Below are 13,719 nucleotides of genomic sequence, written 5' to 3'. Positions count from 1 at the left end.
CAGTGCACCGCACACTGCAACAACATTACGTCTGTAGTCAGTGAAACCTGTTATTGTATATGTTCAGACTATACAGTTCAGTAACAGGTAATGACACATAGGCTATTTAAATCAATTAAACCCAAAGAAATGTTCATGGCCATTACTGAGTTCTGCTTCTTAACACAATATTGACATACCATCTTATTAAAGGGGAACTATGTAAGTCTGGTCGCTTTTCCGCTGTTTTGCTAACCCTCCTCCCGTCCATGTACATTTGTTTACAATGCAGCCAGCGCGAAAGCAATCCATGGAGCGTCATATATCATATATGCGTTACAACGTGTATTCGTGTAGCCCTTTCTGTCATAAACAAGAGATTACGGGTTACGGGGCACGCTTGTGTCGCGGTGCCGCCGTGATGAGAGCTGGGACACCGGGTCGGAGGCGCTGATCTTGCAAGGTTGTTTTTCGGCCATGAGGCGCTACAGTTGGTGGAAGGCAGAGACCCTCCATTCTCCCTCAAAACAAGTTACAAGTAATTTATTTAACCATCACAATTACTCTGAAGCTGTTCAATTAAGGTAAAAATGTAGCATAGTTCCTCTTTAATTTAAAACAAACATTTGCCTATTTTCGCATCCAGCAGTAAGAGAACAGCATTAGTATTGATTCGCAATTGGATTTCTCACTTCTTCTCTGACTCTTTAAGATGCTAAATGCTCTACTATGTTTGCCGACTAGTCACTCACTCTGTCTGTGTGTGCTCTTTGGTGCTGGGCCAAGACTTCCGATTGAAAAAAATCATATTTATGTACATCCTGATTATCTGGTACAACCAGGGTTCCCTGACTTCTTGAACCTATGGCAGCAAAAGATATGCTACTGATTAAAAATCAATGTTGATAAATAGATTTGCTTCTCTTTCTTATATGGACACATGTCACCTGACTTCCTGTAACAACAATGGCCTTTCCTGGGTTGTGTTACTTGAGTGTCATCATATCATTTTACTGGAAGGACCCATGAACCTCTAGAGGTCGCCGGACAATAAAATGTAACTATTGGTTGTAATACACAGCGTGGACTTTTTTGTGGGAGGACAGTCTCTGTCGGGCAGAGTCAGTAGAGCCTTTTTTGGCTGAAGACAGCTGGCTGCTGCATCTGGAAAAGATGCTCAAGCAGTGAGGGTGAACCAAAACAGTAAAGCAGTGGCTCATAAAACCAAAATAATCAGCTTATAGATCCTTAAACGCTCCGTAAACCGAGGGAATCTGTAGAATCGGGGAATAATTCACGGTGGGTTTTTGTCCCGATGAGCAACACCTCGCACATCGTTCACCGCCCTTCGGTCCGTTGTTTATTCCAAACTCCAAAGTGTTAACTAGTGCAGCTTTAAACAGTGTGTCGCTGGTTTACCTCATCACAAGGAAAATCTAATGAAAAATATCAAAGGACTCACACATCAGAGTAAACTCATTACATTTTTAGCTAAAGGCTTCAACAGCTGTCAGCAATAACTCATATTCTGAAGTTACAGTTAATGTGATTTTCTCAGAATTAAATGGAGCTCATCTGACAAGTGTTAGAAACTGATAAAGGAGAGTGTTCATTATATACTGTGTCTTCTACCTTTCTACCTTTGCTTCCCTTGTTCAGGCCTTGTTGCAAACTTATACATGTATATTGAAAAAATACCACCTCTATTAAAAAAACAGTTGAAATAAATACATTGAAGGAAGTTTCTTTATCATCTTGGCTCCACGGTCTAAAACTAAATTGAAAAGTACAACGTATTTTTACTGCTCATGCACAAAAAGTGAAAACTCTAGAGAGGCGCAGCAAATAAAAACGTCAGCACTTCTGAATCGATGAATCTGCAAGAGAGCCGTCCGTGTGCATTAGTGTGGAAACAATATGATAACACAAGTCAAGTCCCCAGATGTGGTTGACTTGACAGTTAACGGCTCCCTAATGCCTCTAAGCATAAAAAACCCTGTAAATGTTTAATAGTTCACATGCAAAGATAGAAGCTATAGCTGAGGGCGGAAGATTCAAGTCCTGCAGCTGCACTCTGACTTTGTAGGACAGATAACTCTCCAGCTGCAATTATTTATTCTTCACTTTTTTTTTGTCTTGGAGTAACGCAGTGGCTGTTGTGTCTGTGTGTGTGTGTCTGTGTGTCTGTGTGTGTCTGTGTGTTAGTTACGTGCTTCTGTATTCCCCAAAGACTTGGCCAGGGCTGCTGCTGCTGTTTCTCCTTATAAGGATGTCTGCTTGTGGAAGGAGGGATGGAGGAAAAGGAGTGTGAGAGAGAGAAAGAGAGAGAGAGGGAGAGGAGGAGGTGGAATGGGGGTGAATTGGGAAAAAGGGGGGGAAAGAAAGTGGGATGAAGAGGTGGATAGATAGGAGGAGGGACAGGTGGAGTGGAGGTGAAGAGGAATGAGGGCAGATAGATGAGGAGTGATGGAAGGAAGAGTAGAAAAGAAGGGGTGGACTGAGAGAGACAGAAGGAGGGATGGAGGGAAGAAATACAACATGGGAGAGAGGCAGGACAGGAAATGAAAGAGAGAACAAGGGGATGGAAATCTTTGGATATGGGGAATGATATGTAGAAAAGGAGAGAAGGGAGAGCAGGGGGTAAAATGGATTAAATGTAGGAAAAGTGTGAAAGAAAGGAGGAAAATAAGAAAGGAATGAAAAGAGGTGTAAGTGGGGAAAGAGAAGAAGAATGGATGGGAGGTGAACCTAGAGAGTTAAAACAGGGAGAAAAGAAAATTAGGACACAGGTAACGGTGACCTATTTACTCAAACTCTGCTTTTGTCTAAGTGTGCGTGTGATGGCGTGTCGAGTGGTGCTTTTGCAGTTTGTATTTCCACTGATGTTCATCTGCATAACATCAATTCACAAAGTGGCACAATTATCTTTCTGTTCCCCCTCTCTCTCTCTCTCTCTCTCTCCCCTGCTCCTGGTGAGGCTTCTGTTGACGTGCCTTTGAAAGGCTCTGCAATAAATGTACGACCAGAGTGACCAGAAATAGAACCTGAAGAGTCAGCGCGAGGATTGTTTGTGTGTGTGGGCAGCATCGCCGCCCGATATGGTCTCACAGAGTTTTTATGAAAACATTGCTACTATCTCTAAATGTGTGTGTAACGCGCTCAGGTGCAGGGTTTAGCGGAGATATTGCCCGACCTCGACCGTGAGCGAGGTGCAGTTAGTTTTCTGCCTGCACTGCGGCGGTGGTCTGTGATTGGTTCGTTAGCAGCAGGAACAGCACAAGGCAATGGATCTAATAGCAGCTATTCTTTAAAGTTAATTACATATGGGTTATAGGCTCAGATGCTGGGAGGTGAGGCCTGTGAGTTCACACACATACCAACCCATGATTAACCCACAGAGATTCTTTTTCTCTGCTGTCATTTAATTTTTTTGTTATTGCTTAAACATAATTGTGGTTGCGGAATGCAACTGCAACATAATTGTTGTGTCCAAACCTGAGCCCAGGCCTGTCCAATTAGATCTATATACTGTATGGTCCGAGCCTGAATAAGTTAAGTTTTGGACTTGTTTGACTGACAGGAATTTTTTCAGATGTGATGTAAATGAACACAACATTGAGGAAACATGCCATGTACACAGTGTTCAAATCCATTACAGTGTAACTTTGCTGTAACTATATTATGGCCGTGTAGTGTTGGGCGATTTTGACATTCTCAGATCGTCCCAATCGCCCTCCCAGGAGATCGCCGATAGACCTATCTATCGCCGGGCTACGGGGGGGGGGGGGGGGGGGGGGGGGTCGTTCCACGTGTTCGTTCGACCGGGGGGGGGGGGGGGGGGGGGGGCGGCGGCGGCGTATGAGTTTCGCTTTTACCGTGCCCTGCTGTCATGCTGTCATGCATGCGCGCTTCTCTCTGTGTGTGTGTGTGTGTGTGTGTGAGGGCTAATAACGGAGAAAGAGCGCTATGATCAATGAACGGAACGCTATTGTTGCGTTGCCGAAAGCCGAAAAATCTATTTGTGGTGGACGTAATTTATTTGTGGCATATCAGTGAACACCTCGTCGGGCTGTAACATACAGTAACAGGGCTGGCGTCGGCAGCGTCACAGCCACAAAACTAAGCTAAACGTGTTTCCTCAAATTTGAGGCGGAGTGGCCATCCTGTTTACCACAGAGATTTTGTGTGCGGTCATATGACTACCTGGCTCCGTCTGATTGGACGTCGCCAGTGGCTGCATTTGATTGGTGAAACACTGTCATTTGACAGAGTATCTGTTGGAAGCAGCCAGAGAAGCGGCTTCATTAAACAAAACAAACAGATTGCGCATTGGATCAATAAAAAAAAGTAGCGAGTATGTGTGTGTGTGTGTGTGTGTGTGTGTGTGTGTGTGTGTGTGTGTGTGTAAAATCGCCAAGAAAACAAAACATCGCCGCTCGTCCTTCCAATCGCCGATAGACGATTGGATCGCCAATCGGCACAACCCTATGGCCGTGTAATATTTTTGATTAACACCCCACAGTAACTTTAATCGAACCTCAAGACCAGGCTGACCCAGCCTCGGTTGAAAGAGAAAGGGGCAGACTCTGGCTCGAGTTGGCCCGTGGCCCAAAGCCAAGTTGGGCAGAGAACCGGACCTCTGGTCCAAAGCTCATAGAGGTTTTCTACAGTACTGTATATTCCTGAGGTTAGACTGAATTCTGTGCAGTCTTCCAGCTTTGAGCCAGAGAAAACACCAGTACAGTAGATCATGGCTAAATTGACTGGCTTGTGAACAGCAGGTCCTGGGTTTGATCTCCAAGTTGGGCCTTTCTGTGGAGTCTGCTTGTTTTCCCTGTGTCTGCATGGGTTCTCTCTGGGTTCTCCAGCTTCCTCAAACAGTGCAAAGACATCCATGTAACAGGCCAGTTGGCCACTCTTCAGTGCTCATAGTGAATGTGAATGTATGATGTCAGCCCTGTGATAGGCAGGCGACCTGTCCAGGATGTAACCCCGCCCTCATACCTACTGTATGTCAGCTGGCACTGCCTCCAACCCCCATGGGACCCTGTATGGATAAGAAGTCTACTGTAGAGAGTGGATGTATGATTAGCTTGTGGATCATGATGCTTTTAAAAGAAATGTGATATGTAATCATTAATATTAGTGACAGTATAGAATTATACAGCAGTGAAAGAAACATTCTCCTCCTATGTATATAAATGAGTTATTTTAGTTGTGTCTTGAGGCTGCTGATGGATCAGTGTTTATAATAGGATCAGTTTATATATAATCTGACTTATCTCAGTAACAGAAGAGAGTAAAGAAGAAGAAAAAGTGAAGTTGTTGGACAGAACATGAAAATCAATGCAAAAGTTGTTAATGTTCAATTTCCCATTGTCTCGGAACTTGTAGCTTTCATATAAGACAAATGACTCATCTGCCTCTCTTTTCCTTACTTCAGCTTTTTTATTATTTTGCTCTTCCTCTTTCTCTCTCTCTTTCCTTTTTCTCTTTCTCCCTCTCTTCTCACAGCCCCCCCCTCCCTCCTACATGCCATAGCTCCTCTTGTCCTCCCCTTCCTCTTCTCTCTCTCCCTCTCTCTCTCTCTCAGCTGCTCCTCCCAGCTGTTTAATCACACATGGCTCATGCCTAAAAAAGAGAGGGAGGGAGGGGACAAATGGGAGGAGAGACGGGGAGCGCAACAGAAAGAGTGGGTGATAGAGACAGAGTGAGAGAGAGAGAGGGAGAGAGAGAGAATGCGAGCAGCGGGCTGAGTGTGAGGCACATGGCCAGTGAATGAGAGATCTTTGCGTCCTCTGAGCGTGAGAGCTCCTTCTCAAACTGTCTCCTCTTCTGTGGTTGGATTACTGCTAAGGAAGAAAAAACCTCATCTGGATACTCCTCCTCCTCCTCTTCTTCTTCTCCTTCTCTTCCCTCTCTCCTCCACTTTTCCTCCCCTCTCTTATCTCTCACTGAGGGGACTCCGGGGCTTCTCCGCCTTGCCAGATCTCACCTCTCGTTCTCCTTTCGCTCCCCCCCTCCCCTCCCCTGCTTCCCCCCTCAGGATGTCGTGTGAGGAGGCTCAGCTCCACAAAGAGAGGCTGCAGGCCTTGGCGGTAAGTCCAAGTGTCTTTCTAACTGTCTGCCGTTGCTGCCGCTCCATCTCTCCACGCTTCTCCTCATGACCTCTTCTCTGTCTTGTTTGTTTTTGCTGTTTTGTTTCTCTGTGAGTGACTTTTTTTTCTCTTTTTAAAAAAAAAAAAAAAAAGCATGGGGACTTTTCACGCTCACCCTCTCCCACCTCCACTTCCATCTCTGTCTGTCAGCTGCCGCACAATATCTCTCGCCTCAACGTCTGGCACCTCAGAGTTACCGCTACTCTGCCAGTCTCTCTGCCTCTTTCATTATTCCTCTCTCTCCCTCTCTCTCTCTCTCTGTCTCTGTCTCTCTTCCTCACATTACTCATTCATGTTCCATTCACGCCAACTCAAACACATGTAGGAAACTGTATCTGCATCTGTCTTTGTCGCTTTGGCTGCGAAACCAAAGTTCAAGTTTGTTTGACATGTGAATTTCGTGTGACGCAAACGCACCAGCGGAGGTGTTCAGAGTCACGGTGACACCCAATCCACCCAATCCACCCTCCCACCCCCCCCACCCCAACCAACCCCTGAACTCAGATCACTTTATTACCTGTGGAACAGAGGCTGAACCGTTACAACCAGTATGTGTTTTCTACATCGCATGTTGGGCATTGGTCGTCATCCGCTTCAGCTTCTGTGGTGGGGAGGCTAAATGCTAACCAGGGGAACAAAAGCTAAAATAAACACGAGTTGTAATGTAACTTCTCTATTTGTCTCGCTGTTCGTGTCAGCTTTCATTTCATTCCATGTTTTTTTTCTTTTTTTCCTGGGGAAACCAGCTCAGAGGAAAGTTGGTGGAAAATGAGCTCTGTTTTTTTTTCTTCCTCTTCTTGGCCAGATGTCTTCAGGTTTTTTAAGGTGTATCTGCTTTCCGCAGCTGAGATGTGGGGTCGTTTGTGTTTTCGATACTGGCCGTTATGTTTCGCGCTCCGAGGAGGAGGCATCTGTTGAAGTGTTTGGCTCTGCGCTGATAGGACTTAAGAGCAACAGTGAGACCAGGGTTCATTGCCTGGGACTAAATTTGGCGCCAGCGAGGAACCACAGCATACCACACACACTCAACGCACAGAAGCCCATGAACACACACACATTCATACACACAAGTGGTGGTGAGGGGGGGTAGGCAGCAGCAACAGCAGCAGCAGCAGCAGATGGAGAAACTATTTTGGCCACGTTGAAACATGGCAGCCATACCAGGCTGCGTGAACTTAAACCAGTCAGGCAGCGAAGTAAAGACGGAGAGCGGAAAGTTCTCACGATGTTGAAAAGAGAGGGAACAAGCGTTTCTGTTCCTTGCTTCATTATACTGCGTGTTTATTCAGTAAAACGCTAGAAAATCAGCGATTATGTTATCGCGTAAACGAGTTCTGATTTAAAGCCAAGAAAAACTGAGACTTTATCCTGCGAACGCTGCAGAATACGCTGCGGTCAACTTTACCATAACCCTACAGTACAAAGGCTGCTCTGTGTGGTCTCATTCTATACTTAAGTATTATTAGAGTCGCTACTGTAAACACCAAGGGCTTTGTCACAGAATAAGGTCAGACATTCAATACAAGTGTCATTTGAGCCCTTTTGTCTCATCCAAATGAGAATATGTCTGTGTTATATCAAAGACAATAACAGCACTAATAGCTTTTAAGCAAATGATAGTAGCCACTTAAATATAGAAGGGTTGCTATTACACTAATAGTACTAACAACTCTCAACTGTGAGGCAGCTGAGCGCCCAGTAAGACACAGACACAGCCAAGCAATGCAGGTTCAGTGTAAATACAGACTCAGGACCAAGTTTCCCCCAGAGCATCTCAGAGGGAAGGGGAATCATTTTACAGCAACCTCTTCTGACAAGTGTTTTCTTTCACTAGAATCAAAAAGACTGGAACAATACCCTCCAAAACTGGAGGCGGTTCATATCTGACGCTTTCAATAAGCTTTACTTGGACCCCTGTGGAGAGGTGCACCGCACATAGCGTACACACACACACATCGACACACTGTCTCCGGTCCACAGCTGACATGCTAATGATTTCATCCATAATTCATTCGCTGAGATTTTCCTTGTCATCGCCATCGGTGTCTGCCTTCATCAATACTTTAACGGATATCCTGCCAAATTGAAAGCTTCCTCTGAATTCAGAGCTGAATCACTGGCCCGGTCGTTATTCTGCACCGGAGCTGGTCCGAGCACACGGCTCCTCGCTCGGTCTGACGCTGATTTTTATCGAACATGTACTGTACTGTAATATGGATCTAATGCTTGTTTTCTTAAGCGTGCTTTTGAGACGGCCCTGCAGCAGACAGCTGTCATTATAATGTTCATTTACCACAGAGACAGGTCTGTGTGCTTGCGTGCCTCATGAATAAAGCATGGCGCTAATGGCTGTGAATCACCATCCCCTTTTTTTTTTTTTTTTTTATAGTTCCAGAGAAAAGACGACATACCTCTCTGCTCCATCACAGCAGCTGGAGCGAGACACAGACAAAGAACAGAATTTGACATTGGACGTCCAAGTCTTATTTAGAGTTACAGTTATAAAACCAGTCAGGCGTCCAGAGAGAATGTGGTCTCTGCCAAGGCCACTGTCAAACAACACACACCAGACTTTAGAGCAAGAATATACAAATTCTTAGTAAGTGATCTGGATCTGCCCCACAATTTAATGGGGTTTTTCCTGGCCCGCGTCCCCTTCAGAAAGTTCAGAATTCTTTTGTATAATTGTGCTGCCAAATGGACAGACACAGGTGAAAACACGGCCTCCTTGGCAGAAGTATTGATTTATGTCAAGTCTCAGTTGTGAATATGCGCCTTTTGACCAAAAACAATAAAGTGCGATTATCTTGAGTCATTTCTTATTCCGTCTAAATGCTGACGGATGAGGTCACAATTTAAAAATGCACATTTGAAGGTTGTTCTTGTTCGACAGAGTACAGAAATGCGACTCTGCTCGCCTGTTATCATCTACATTACTTTTTCAAATGGAAAAAAAAAAAAAAAAACGGTCTGGCTAACAGAGCTCCATCAGAGCCGGTGCCATGCAAAGTGGAAAAATGTATCACTGTGATTGATTTATTGCATTCTGCTTGAAGCATTAATCACTCGGTGCAACAAAGGCTCGGGACGTTTGCCAGTGTTTAATCTGAGAGTTGATTAGTCAATTGGCTCATTTGTCTGTCACACATACACATACAGACCCCAGGACAGATTCCCACAGTCTGATAGTGATTACGGCCTGTCAGCTGCCGGCCACGCTGGTTTCCGTGGTAACTAATTGGTCAGATTAGGGGAGCAGTTGTGATGTCATGTTGTTAAATCCAGACCTGTAATTGGTATATTATTAACATGTAATTATAGCAGTCGGATGGAGCGCGGCCTGGTGAGGGTTCCCCCCAAAAAACTGATCATACATGTGTGTGTATGTGTATGTGTGTGTGTGTTTGTGCGTATGTATGTGATTGAGCGTTCCTGTCCGAGTGTTTTTTTGTAAATGTGTGCGTGTTCACCAAAGCCCTGCATGTGGTTTTCAGATCAGCCAATGAGTGGTTAGCGTTTCATCTTTCTAATTAGCTGTTGCCTGTGTGGCCCGTCGACCACAGGCGGCATGGCAAACTGCGTATATCTGTGTGTGTGTGTGTGTGTGTGTGTGTGTGTGTACGTGTGCGTCTGTGTGTTTACACAGATGACTTCAGCCCTTTGGACTTTTAGCTGCCCCCCCCCCACAATACACAGTCAAACACACACAAGGCCACAGATTGTCTGGGCCTGAGTCTAAAGGGAATTGGGAAGTGGTGTTTGAGGATTGAGATGATGGTGATGTATGTGTGTGTGTGTGTGTGTGTTTCTGTCTGTGGGAAAAACAGAGAACGGCTGCTGGCTCTAGGAACAGCACAGAGACTGTCAGGGAGCAGACTTTTTCAAAAAATGTTATTGCAAAAAATCATGGTCATTGTCTATTGTCTGTGTTGCTGCCTTATGAAACGTCCCTGCAAGACTAATGTGTAGTTATGAATCACTTTATCTCCTGGACTCCGCCACAGATTTATCCCAAGATGAGCTCCGAGATATAATCTGGAAGCTGGATCCACTTTGTGACGTCTGACATAGGAGAGGGGGGGGGGGGGGGGGGGGGGGGGGGGGGGGCTGTAGCTAGAACCTTGGCATACGCTGAGATTTGTGACTGTGGCATGCAGTGGAGGGCCGGGGGTAATGGGCTCCGTTAAGAGAGGTAAATAGTGTGGGGGGCTGGGCCGCCTGCAGGCGTGTGCAGTTTCAGCCCGTGAAGTTTAGTCTTAGGGCGACATATTGGCAGCTCCAAAGCTCTGGAAACAACATGGAAAACATTCTGCAACTGCAGTCAAGTGTTTTCCCCACAGCTTTTGCCTTGCTGCTAATAGCTTTAGCCTGTGAGCACCTTTTTTATAACACACTTGCACCTTTTTCCTGTTTCTTTGATTTTCTCTTTCCACTGTGCTTGCTCACAACATCGCATTCCAAGTCACGGGGCTCACACACTATCCTAGTCCAAAACAATACACATGTTTTGAATGTCAGGAAGGAAAGACGCAATTCTGAGTTCCCCAGCGAACCATTTCTTACAGATTCATCAACTTTCTGTCTCTTGCTGTTATTTGTAGAAGTTATAGCTTCACCATGGTACAGGAATTCACTTCTATCTACTATCTTAATAATCTAAAGGGGCGTCCAATATGGGATTTGAACCGGGGTTGACTGCGGCAAGGACTATAGCCTCTGCATATGGGGCGCCTGCTCCACCCACTGTGCCACACGGTGCCCCTTGCCCTCTTTTAAATTGTTTATATAATTAACATGGGATCTGAAAACAAAAAAAAACTGGTTGTCAGATTCCCTCCATCTGCTCTGTTAAATTGAAAATCCAGGTTCTGCAGTCAGCACACAGGCACAGCTGTTGGTCTGTGATAAGTTGCTGCATCAGATTCAGCGGAGGTTCAGGTCTGACTGTTTGAATACGATTGCTCAACAGGACTCCTGAATGAGCACCTCGGGTTTTGGCAGAGTGGGTGGGTGTTGCCAGCGACCAACAGAGCAGATTGGATCTTTGGATAGGTGGCTGAGGGGAGGCTTTAGTTTATGGACTTTAGCAGTTTACGGGGGTGGGGGAGTGAGTGCGCTTTGGGCAAAGTCATTTTGAGGAGGGAAGAGGATGGGGGTGTGTGTGTGTGTGTGGTTTGTTGGGAAATGCGGTGGGGGTCTTGGGCATGCCACGCATTACATGCCGGCTAAAATTAGCAGCAGCTGTCTTGGACCTACTGGACATTCTGGCGTGTTTGCATGTGTGTCTGTGTGTACATGCTTCTGTGTGTGAGGCGGGTGGGGGGGTGAAGTTAACAGAGACTTGAGACAGGAGGGGGCTGGAATGCAGATCCAGTGGCGACTGCAGGTTTTGAAATTATTTTGGTGACATTTGAGCTTAATTAGGAAGCAAACAATGTGGAGTGACAGGACAGGAATACTGGGGAGGGGAGGGGAGGGGGGGTGGGGACACCGACACGCAGCAAAGGTCATTTTAGCAGCTACAGCTATGAATGCGACAGAGTATTAGCCTCATCACTTACCTAATGACAGATGCACTCTGGTTTGATGATAGCAGTGGATCGCCCGTGGCCTCTTCAAGCCGGGAGTTAAAATCCGAACCATGTTTTGTTTACCATGTTTCCTTCAATGTGTTTCTCACCATTCAAATTCAGCGACACGCGTACGTGTGTCCGTCCTCGTGATGGGACACGACGAGCACAGTCGCCACCTGCTGCCATCGCATGACAACGGCATGCGAGACATCTGAGCAATGTGCTAAGTTTGCATTTATCGACACCATCACTGGCTAAAGGGTTGACCCACCTCTGTGCGCGTATGGGCTAACAAATCAGCATTGTTACAATATGTAGCCTATTATAAACACTATTGCAAAAAAAAACCCATCAGAAAGTCCCCGGGCCCCAACGTCACGTCTTTAAAAATAGATTGTTTTGTGATCACGGAAATGAATCGTTCAGGCGCAGCAGAATCAAAACCCTGTGACATTTACGCCGCTTGTTCCATTTCGGTTTGCGTTCTCTAAACGCTCAGGTATGGCCGCTCGCTGAATGGAAGATGATCTCGACGGTGGTGGGATTGGGATGTCTCCGCTGGGCGTGTGTGTCGGCATGTGCAGAATGTGACTCATCCGATCCGTAGCGCGCTCCATGCTCACAGTCTCAGCAGATCTTTGAATCTAACAGTTACATCACTGCTTTACCACATTATGATGGTGTCTGAGTGACCTCATGCAGGGTTTGTGTGTGTGTGTGTGTGTTGATGTATAGCAGTGGCACAGGATGTAAATTAAGTTCAAGTCAAGTCAGTATTTGGTTTGAAATGTGTAATAGTAGGAGGCCAAAGCGAGAAACAACACCCCCTTTTTTTCAATCAGTGTTTTCTTTCTAAGGGTGTGTTCAGACCTGTGGCTAGTTTGCTTTGCTACAATTCAGGGAATTTCTCTTGTGTTCATGTGGTAACAAGCCCAAGCGGTCCAAAGTTGTAAACAAATGCCATGCCCGAACCAGCTGTTCTTTCATTGGTCAGATTTCTTACCCGGAAGCAGGAGGAGGTTGCCCAAGAAAAACAAAAACCATGGAATAGAGGTCTCAACGGACCCAAACCAATCCGAGTCATTTGTATATATTTTCGTTCCAAACCCGACCCGAACTGAGACCACCCCTTCTTGGTGATCTTGGCCCACTTGCTTTATCCCACATCCGGTTGTGATTGCTGTGCTCTGCCCAAATAAACCGATCTTTGGGGTTAAACGCGAGTATCCGAGTGGTGAAATGGCACTTGGATACCGCCCAAGCCGAGCAAGTACTGGAGTACTCGGATCTCGGCTATTTATTTATTTATTTATTTCGGACATGTTAGTTGAATCAGACTTCATCACACACAATTTCAGTTACACAATACAAGCAACATGACCGAAAGGGAAAACGGGAGAAGCATAAAGCTTATCAGGTCCCGCCCCGATTTCCATTCAGAATACATTAATTTCATCACAATTTTTCTTTCTTAACATATATGATACAACAGCAGAGCTGCGGTCTGGACTCCAGACAGCCAGTCCAGAATAACGTTATAAACCCCTTTCTCTGGGTTTAAATCAATTTATAATTGTCTAGAATAGAGTTTTGTATTTCTTTTTTAAAAGCCCACAAGTTTCCTGATTTTTTAACCTCATCATCTAGTTTGTTCCACTGTTTGCTAACCCTATTTGGAACAACTGCTCCAGACAAGCCAGGTCAAAATACACCCTGATATTCTCTTGAGCGCTCCCATGTCTGTTGTTGAACACTAACTTTTTTTTTACGGGCAAATTACACAAATTACTGAAGAAAAAAATCCAAAACTCATGCAATCAGGATAGTGATATTAGACTTTGACCTTTACTGTAGATTCTTAAATTGAATCCTTTCTGGTAATAAACACCACAGAAGAAGAATGAGAGTTCATTGTCCTGAACTGAAGTTTACAGGAGCTGTAATTAGACGCTGTAAGTTTTGACCTCCTCTGCCAAAATCTTTAACCCTGTAGGACGAGAGGTTACCAA

General features: G+C 45.4%; 1 protein-coding gene across 1 annotated transcript in view; it reads left to right on the top strand.

Annotated features, from left to right (window-relative positions):
* palm2akap2 (PALM2 and AKAP2 fusion) overlaps positions 1-13,719 on the top strand; it is a 125,821-nt gene that overhangs the window by 5,059 nt on the left and 107,043 nt on the right. Inside the window, exon 2 of the mRNA XM_083982886.1 lies at positions 6,026-6,077. Coding sequence (XP_083839012.1) covers positions 6,026-6,077 — 52 coding nt within the window. The remainder of the gene's footprint in view (positions 1-6,025; positions 6,078-13,719) is intronic.

Source organism: Trachurus trachurus (genome assembly GCF_905171665.1).
Source record: "Trachurus trachurus genome assembly, chromosome: 12".
NCBI lineage: Eukaryota > Metazoa > Chordata > Actinopteri > Carangiformes > Carangidae > Trachurus > Trachurus trachurus.
This window is presented reverse-complemented; position numbering and strand designations above follow the sequence as displayed.